Source organism: Nannobrachium achirus (assembly GCF_963921795.1).
Source record: "Nannobrachium achirus genome assembly, chromosome: 16".
NCBI classification, from domain to species: Eukaryota; Metazoa; Chordata; class Actinopteri; order Myctophiformes; family Myctophidae; genus Nannobrachium; species Nannobrachium achirus.
Window position 1 is genome coordinate 37,051,521 of NC_137823.1, and position 9,760 is coordinate 37,061,280.

At 43.3% G+C, this 9,760-nt stretch overlaps 1 protein-coding gene across 1 annotated transcript; it reads left to right on the plus strand.

Annotated features, from left to right (window-relative positions):
- Window positions 1-275: 275 nt before the first annotated feature.
- lrfn5b (leucine rich repeat and fibronectin type III domain containing 5b) lies at window positions 276-6,686 on the plus strand (the record flags this gene model as incomplete). The annotated part of the gene is made up of 3 exons (XM_080744548.1): window positions 276-1,166; window positions 4,439-4,613; window positions 6,331-6,686. The coding sequence occupies 3 exons, from the start codon at window positions 276-278 to the stop codon at window positions 6,684-6,686; spliced, it is 1,422 nt and encodes a 473-aa protein (XP_080600674.1).
- Window positions 6,687-9,760: the final 3,074 nt, after the last annotated feature.

Consider the following 9,760-nt stretch of genomic DNA (forward strand, 5'->3'; position numbering starts at 1 on the left):
GTTTGCTCAAGTGTTGACTTGTTTTGCTCCCTGCACTGTGACTCTTAGTTCTGACGATGCCAAAGCTGTCATCTTAGCATTACAAAACCCTTAGTGCAGTTTTGTGACGAGGACTCAGCACAGACTACAAAAAGTACAAAACAAATCTCATTACAAATTCCCTTCACATTCCCCAACTTCTTTGCAAATGACATCTCTCTCTCTCTGTCTCTCCGTCTGTCTCTCCCTCTTTCCTCTGATTGTGTTTAGGTGTATCAGCCTGACCAGAAGACACCATGGAGTCCATTTTGGTGTATCTGATAGTCATCGGCGTGGCTGTGAAGGCCCACAAGGTCCAAATCTGTCCCAAGCGCTGCGTCTGCCAGATGCTCAACCCCAACCTGGCGACCCTTTGTGACAAAAAAGGGCTGCTCTTTGTGCCGCCGAACATCGACCGGCACACGGTGGAGATGCGCATGGGGGACAACTTTGTGACCAACATAAAGCGCAAGGACTTCGCCAACATGACCAAGCTGGTGGACCTGACCCTGTCGCGGAACACCATTGGCTCCATCTCGCCGCACGCCTTCAAGGACCTGGAGAACCTCCGGGCGCTCCACCTGGACAGCAACCGGCTGGCGCGCATCACCAACGACACCTTCAGCGGCATGTCCAAGCTGCACCACCTCATCCTCAACAACAACCAGCTGACCCACATCCACATCGGGGCCTTCAACGACCTGACGGCGCTGGAGGAGCTCGACCTCTCCTACAACAACCTGGAGAGCGCGCCGTGGGTGGCCATCCAGAGGATGCCCAGCCTCCACACGCTCAACCTGGACCACAACATGCTCAGCTACATCCCCGAGGGCACCTTCTCCGGCCTGCAGAAGCTCAAGAGGCTGGACGTCACCTCCAACAAGCTCCAGAAGCTCCCGCCGGACCCCGTGTTCCAGCGGGCGGGGGTCCTGGCCTCGTCGGGGAACATGGGGCCCTCGTCGTTCGCACTGAGCTTCGGCGGGAACCCGCTGCGGTGCAACTGCGAGCTGCTGTGGCTGCGGAGGCTGCGGAGGGAGGACGACCTGGAGACCTGCGCCTCGCCGCAACACCTGGCCGGACGCTACTTCTGGACCGTGTCCGAGGAGGAGTTCCTGTGCGAGCCGCCTCTCATCACCAGGCACTCCCAGGTATTCACATTCAGGTTCAGTCCAGTTCTGGTGATTTCACTGATCGTCCCAAAAAAGCGTGATTTGTTTGTAGCTTACGCAGTCCATACATACAACAACAAAAACTCATTATGCAATATACATTAGTTATATGTCAGGCTCAGGCAACAGATCAACATAACATACACAGGTCAGTATGAGGAAACAAGTAGAGACAGTAAAGTAAAAGAAAGTGCTATATTAATAGAATTTTAAATATATATATATATATATATATATATATATATATATATATATTATAGTTCGAATAAATAACTGAGTTAACGAATGTAGGCCTGTGTCGTGTTTAATAGCCTGATAGCTGAAGAAGTGAAGGACTTGCTGGGGAGACTTGTTCCCCTAAGAGGCACATTATAACGCCAGCCTGGAGGCATTACAGTGAATTCACTGTAGAGAACATGGTCTGGTTCAGGTTGGAAAATAAAATAATTCCCTTTGCTTCTTGGGCCAGGTGTGACTGTGACCTCAGTGTTGTGTGCGTGGGCTTGTGGAGTGTGACTCTATGCGGTGCACTGATCACACCGCAGATGTTTTCCTCTGGGTGTCAAGACCTGAGGCATATTCTGCAAATGCCTCATCGGTAGTTCTCACAATTTCAAGATTTTTCCGAAACTTTCAAAAAATAGTGTACTCGCAGTGTGGCTCAAAGTGACACTCTGGAAGCTTACATAATGTTTGCTATTTTTGAATAATGTTAAAATGACACAGATGCTTTTCCTGGTTTTAATGGGTTATAATGACCATAACAAGATAAAGCCCAATTTCTACTTACCTTACTTACTCGTTGTTGTAGATCTGCTGTTTTCAGCAAGAGACACTGTTGTATGGCGCAAATGGTAAAAAAAAAAAGAATGTTTTGCACAAAACACACCATGTTGGATTAACTAATTTAATCACATTGTGGCCATACATATATTCAGAATAGTATAAATGATTTCTCTGCTCGTTGTGGGAGAAATACTGGTAATTCTATTTCTATGACGGATAATCTGTGAAACGCTTGCCACACAGTGGGTTCTTATGGTGATTTAACTCGGCGCTGCGGCATCCAAATGAAATGAAATGAACCCAAATCCTTGATAAATAATCACAGCCTTATTGTCTCATTTGCATTCAGAAGGCCTCCGACAAATAATTTGAGAAAATTAATTTCCATTAAGGCCATTGCATATCTCTATACTCCCCGAAATTCTGTCGCATTGATTGTCGCGCCATCATAATCTTTGGTAATTGTGCTTAACGTTATGATCCATTGCTGATTATACACTCATATCAACCAGCTTTAAAAACCCAACGATTTAGAAATATTGAGGCTTTAATTATAGTGGCTCAGTCATTGAGACTGACTTGCCCTCAGCAAGAATCATGGTCACGGCACAATGTCCAACTTCACTGTAGTTTTCTTTGCGGGTTTTAACACAAAGTATTTGGCCAAATACATCTAGACCCATCAGGTATGCAAAAAAGGTTGTGGAAAAAGTTAAAAAGCCTTTAATTAAGCAATATTACATGAGAGGGTGTGCATTATCGTGGTTATTTGGCCCAACAGTGAGCCCCAAGGCGAGTTCCGTAGGCAGGACTGAAGGGACAAATAACCGCGATAAGGCAGACCATCGGGTGTAATATTGCGATTATACAACTGTTGCCCTTAAAAAAAACACGTCAATTTAATTGTAATTAAGATATTCGATAGGAATTTGTAATTTTTTAATGCCTCATTTAACTACTATGTCCCTGAACTTCACATGAAAACCGCTAGCCTAGCCGCCTAGCATAGTGTGGGGAGAGAGGCACGCTTGCTCTCTTTCGTGACCAACACAGCTGATTTCTTTATTTGATGAGACAGTGCAGTAGTGCTCAATATATGCACGGTTGGAGAGCCTGTTTTCCATTTCCGACTACCTGTTGTATAATTGTATTTCGGCTATTGCATTATGGAAAGAATAAAAACACCTGCGTTGCGGCAACACTGCTTTCATCAGAGCGACTGGTGAGATCAGGTATATAGTCTCTGTCCGGTGGAAACCTCATATGTCCAAAACTGTTTCTTTTCAGGATTCAAATTCGAAAAATAGGAGGATCTACAAGCTCGAAACGTGTCTCTTCGCACAGCACTTCAAGCTTGTGGATCTGCTACTTTTGATGCTTTGGTGTGACACTGTAATAGATCAAGACAAGTAGGGTGTTAATGTACGAAAGAAATGTAAAAGACATTTTAAAATACAGAGACGAGAGGTTTCTGCCCCACAGCAACAATATAAGATATTGAAGTCAATTTCCAATTAAGCCAGACAAGTCCGGCCCGGGGGCCAATCGTGGCACGAGGGCAGCTTTTATATGGCCCGCGGCGAATTCCTTCCTAAAATGTTTTATTTATGGCCTCCAGACAGTCAGTATAGTCATGTGAAATTCATACATTGACTTTTCTTTACATTAACCTGGGCAGACATGCTATTTCTCAGTAGAATTTGTAAGATTTCCTAACTGCTTGTTCCAGTCTTGTATTTGAGATTTATTATTATGTATTTTAATTTTAATTTTTCACACCTGCCCGGTTACATTTGGCTAGACCACAATTTAAACAAACTACTTTATTATTATTTATTGGACTGGAATATAATAGCAAAGAAAGTTTGTGTTTTTTCTTGTTGTTGTTCACAGCATAGAAATGAATAGCTTACATTTGGCTACACTGCCAACAAAAGACGATGTATATTGTACTGTAGTTAAAGTACACTTTAACTACACTGTAGTTAACTCAGTGGTTCTCAACCTGTGGGTCGGGACCCCCAGGGTGGTCGCCAAATTATTTTGGGGGGTCCCCAGATGGTTAGCTTAATGTGCAACATTGTTTTCTCACTCAACAGTAAACAAACCAACACAAAGTTTAGAGGGTGTAGAGGGTATCTGCACATTTCTAAAGTGACACTTTAAGGACTTTTTTATACCTCTAAAATTACAAATTAAACATTGGCCAAATTGTTGTTATTAGATTTATTTGAGGCTGAATGTGAAAATAGCCGATCTACATGCTCACAACGCCTCGCGCGAGGCGTTGTGAGCATGTAGATCTGCTATTTTCACAATAGAACCGTGTTATACAAAATGTAATGCCTCAACTCTTAGTGCTCGTAGGGTGGGGGGTCCCCAGTTAAAATATGATTATTTTGGGGGTCGCGGCCTGAAAAGGTTGAGGAGCACTGCTCTAACTAACTGGCTTACCTTGACCACAGGAACTGCGAGCGCTGGAGGGCCAGAGTGTGACTCTCCGCTGTAAGGCCAGGGGAGACCCAGACCCCATCATCCACTGGATCGCCCCAGATGGGCGCCTCATGTCCAACTCCTCCAGGGCCGTGGTGCACAGCGATGGAACCCTGGACATTCTCATCAGCACCGTCAAGGACTCCGGTAAGGAGTGCAACAATGAACTAAACAAACAAATCGATAATTTCATGAAATAATTGATTAAAGGAGTAGTTCACCCCCAAAATGACTTTCCTATTGATAACTCACCCCATGGAGACTTCATGGATATTTTTGTTTTATGTCTTAAGACTAAAATGTGATTACAATACATTTACCCCCATTGATTCCGGATGGGGACCCAAATGCATTTGGGTTCCCATCCGGAATCAATGGAGGTAAATTGACTATAATCACATTTTTGTCTTAGGAATGCGACAAATACAAAGACAAAATTATGGAACTCAAGTCTCCATGGCATGAGTAATCAATAGGAAAAAAGTCATTTTGGGGGTGAACTACTCCCTTAATCATAATTGATCCCCATTGTAAGCAAAACGTTTCAAAAAATGTAAAAAAAGAAAGAAATCAAAAGAAATCAAAACAACGTGTCACATCTCTGCTATTCTCACTATTTTTAAGTGTAAAAAGTATAAAATAATCAATTTGTTGATAACAATAATTGCTTTTAAAATATATATCTTGATTATTCGATTGATCTAAAACGTAACTGATACAATAATCGCTAAGAAAATAATCAACACAGTTGCTTGCAGCCCTATAGTCTCTGGTCTGTTTGTAGCCGTCTGTGCTTGTCTTCCATTAACTGATCAGAATCAATTGTTAAGTTGTATTTAATGGTGGCTGGTGGTAGGGCTTACAGTAAGTACTTGGCTTCCTCTATTAATGGTAGGAGAGTGGGAGTGGACCGGCCTGCACGCTGATTAAGAGATTTGCAGTTCATAGTGGTCGTTCTTAACCTTTGTGCTCTTGGACCCCTGGTACTGCTCATTTTCTATCCTAATTAATTCTTAGTTAATTATTATTCCTGATGTTGCAGGTCCATCAGTATGTGTGGGCTCTTTTATGCCTTTATTGGTAGGATAGTAGTTTGACATGAAATGGGGAGAGAGATGGGGAGTGACATGCAGCAAAGGCAGTCGAGAGAATGGGACTCGAACCCACAAGTCCCACGGTCAGTCAGGCTACTTTGGAGCCTAGTTGTCAAATAACAATTGTAGTGGAGTAAAAGTGTAATGGATGTGATATGGATCTCCCTTGGGTTTGAAATAAGGATTGAATTGAATAAAGAACATAATATTTGCCTCTGAGATGTAGTGGAGTAGAAGTAAAAGTACCTCAACATTGTACTTAAGTACAGTACTTGAGTAAATGTACTTAGTTGCTTTACACCACTGCTGTTAAATACCTAAACCAGGGGTCTTCAACAGGCGGTCCGGGAGCCCTAGGGGGTCCTCAGAGATACTACAGGGGGGCCGCCAAATCTTTGTGTAATAGGATTATGTTTTTTACATTAACTACTTGAACCATAGCATCCCTATTCTGAGTGGAACATTACCCAAAAATAGCTGATCTACAAGCTTAGTAAGCTTATAGATCGGCTATTTTTGTCAAATAAGAGCAGACTAAAGTATTGATGGTTCAAGTGGTTAAATGTCTGAAAATACACATTCCAACATGATGACAATGCTGTCAAACAAGTCTGTCTAAGCTGTCTAAGAAATCTATGAAAATCTTTCTTCTGCAACACAATTTTATACAATAATTATGTAGTGGGGGTCCCTGCTTCATCTCTCTCTCAGCTAAGGGGTCCCTGGCCTGAAAACATTGAAGACCCCTGACCTAAACTGTCAAATTTCAGGCTCTTTCACGTGTGTGGCGTCCAACCCAGCCGGGGAGGCCCAGCAGACGATGGACCTGCTCATCGCCAAACTCCCCCACATCACCAACAGCACGCTGGTGGAGCAGGAGCCCGACCCCGGCTCCTCGGACATCGCCACCGTCACCAAGAACGGCGTGGTGGAGGCCGGGGGAGGGGCGGGAGGGCCTCTGGGCAACGCCAAGACCGGCGGCGGCCAGGAGAAGCGGGTGGTGATCGCCGAGGCCACCTCCACCTCCGCGCTGGTGAAGTTCAACTTCCAGAGGAGCATCCCGGGAATACGCATGTTCCAGATCCAGTACAACGGCACCTACGATGATTCACTGGTTTACAGGTAGGGAGCAGGGGCGTCACAAGGGGGAGGAAAAGTGGGACTGAGTTACTAGGGCCCAAAATTATTTCATACTTTAGCTATTGAAAAATAGCAGATATACAAGCTCACAGCGCGGCACCGAGTGCCGCGCTGCGAGCTTGTAGATCTGCTATTTTTTTAAACGTCGTGAAAATGCGTGCAAATCTTTGAATATATGTATTTTTTTAAGCAAACTTTTGTAACTCAAATTGTCATTCTGGGGGATCCCTGGAACTAAATATTTTGAGATGGGCACCACTGATGAGCACCACTGACATAGAATCATTGTTTTTTTCAAAAAACCTTTGAAGGATTTGAAATATTCAAATACTTGCACAAATGTTCACGATTTTTAAGAAACAGCAGATCTACAAACTCGCAGCGCGGCACTCGGTGCGCGCTGTGAGCTTGTATATCTGCTATTTTTCAATACTTAAAGTACCCAGGGCCCAGAATTTTGTTCGACATCCCTGCAGGTAGGTAGTGTGTGAGAGCCAAGTGAGTCATGCTGGGTTGACCTGAGGCCATGCCGTAGTTGTGATGATAAAGCTATAGCAGCAGCAGCAGCCTGTTTTCAAAAAATGTAGGCCGGTACATACAAGACTTTTACAGATTCTTCAGAAACTGTAGCTATTCGAGTGACGCATTTCAGTCGTTTTGACCTGATCTCTTTGTCGAAAATAGCCAATCTACAAGCTCATCGCCATGAAAATGTAGGCCGATACAGACAAGATTTATACAAGTTCTTGGCACATCATAGTTATAAGCTTCTGAAATTTGGAGTGGGCATACTGTCTGGATGCTTTGTATTACAGGCATAAGTCATTATGACCTTTGTTTTTCCTTATAGGATATTAGAGGGATATTTCACTTTAAAAAAATAAAAAACATTTTTTGGTAATTTTAACGTCTAATCAGGCTTTTGGGACCACCCAGGACAGATTTTAAGTTGTTTGATTCAGTATTTAGATATTTAATATTCATTTTATCAGACACGCCCCCCTTCCTATACAAACCCATTGTAAATTCAAACTCCATTTTGACCTTGATAAATTCATTGAAAACACCCGTTCTTTTTTCTTTTACCCTCCTAATATGTGAGCTAGCCGTGTTTTTTCGCTAACCTTTTCATTTATTTGTAATCGTTTTTTGGGGAAATCAAAAAATGTTAATACAATAAAACAGTTATTAGAAATAAATGAAAAAGGTTATCAAAAAACTCGTAACCACGTATTTGGAGGGGGTCAGGAGTCACACCAGATCTCTTTGTCGAAAATAGCCGATCTACATGTTCACGTTTGCCTATATTCGCCAAGTTTCCGCCTAATATATTACATGCCCCGAAATGGTGACGCGAGGGTTCGTGTGGTTAAACCCCTCTGGGAAGAAACTGGGATTCTGTCAAAATGACTATATTTGTGAAATAACATGATGTAACAGATGTCTTGGTATTTGACTTACAAACCACACACGTGCGATAAGAAGATGAAAGACAAGTCAAAGCCAGAATTTCACAGAATGTGTCAAACACTCCACATGGGCCCTTTTGAGAAAACCGCCGTAGACAGCATTCTTTCATCTCCACCTTCTTTCTCCCCGTATTAGCGCTTATCGCTGATGGGATAAGATTGGCATGTACACTGGACACACACGCGCGCACGCACACACACACACACACACACGCACACGCACACGCACATGCACACACATATCCAGGTGGACCTTGAGTCAACACCACAACGTGGGCGTCCAAGTACAGGAGACACATTAGAGAATCGGGCCTATGGTCTGTGTTGTGAACAAATACACAGGTCCAGAGTCGCGAGCGCTTTGTAGATGCACGGAAGCTGGAGAAAATTAATCAAAATTGTCGGGTGGAAACCTTGTCTGTCCAAAACTGTTACTTTTCATAAAATGGAGAAAATAGCCTGTGTTCCAATGGATCCAATGTAGTAGTTACTTTAGTACACTCTTAGACTTTACCACTTTCACTTGCACAAAAAAGCAAAAGTAAGCAGATATCCACCTGTTTCCGCGAGAATTTACTGTAGCATTATTTGCAGGACACTTCCGGTTAACAGCAGACATACAAGCTCACGTCACGTCGCTGATGCAACCCTTGTGAGCTTGTAGATCACTCTCGGCTGCGGCGCCGGAAGCTGCCTGCACATTCTGCGCAGTGCACGATGGGATGTTGGAAAGTTGTGGATACAAGCTTACAACATGTCGCATCGCTGTGTTGTGAGCCTGTAGATCGGCTATTTTTGCTACCTTTGTGTGACGCTGTGGAATGAAGAAGGGCATTCATTTACGAAAAAAGAACTAACATAAAAAGTTGAAATATGGAGATACAAGGTTACTGCCTGCCAGCCACGAAATGTCACAAGAGATCATTACTCTGACGTGTGTTAAATGGTCCCCGTGAGAGACGGATGATTGTCACGTGATTTCATCCCAACAAAACATTAAGCCGCTTAATCTGATTTGTTTCAGTCTGCCGTCACCTAACTCCTTGCAACGCCTAACAGAGTTAGTGATAGCACCGCTGGGCAATACAACCGCAAACCTACTGTGGAAAATCAGGGGGGCTTTTGTTGAGCCGTGCCTAATTACTTACACTGGAGCTTTGCCCGTCACAGAACTCTGGTCAGTCGGAGAGCATGCAGGACTCAGAGATGACTCAGTGATGGCATTTTAGTTTTATTTTATATGATGATGTTGCACATCATATAAATCATTATCTGTCAGGCCTGGAATTTCATCATTTTAGGGGCAAGGCCACTTGGCCTTTGGTGTTGTCCATTGTTTGAGAGCACAAAGGCCAAATGCCAGGGCAGAAAGGCCATCAAATAAAACAAGATTTTGGTCCATTGAAAGAATTAATTGAATTTAAGGGTTAAGGATTTTAAATGTAATAGGCCTATGTAGACTATCTGCTGTGACATAAATACATTGATTGGTGCAGGGCTGAGCAGGGATCAGATTGTAAATACCAAAGATTCTGCATTGGTTTAAAAATGTGGACTCAACAAAAGACACCTGTGTCTACATGACAAGAAA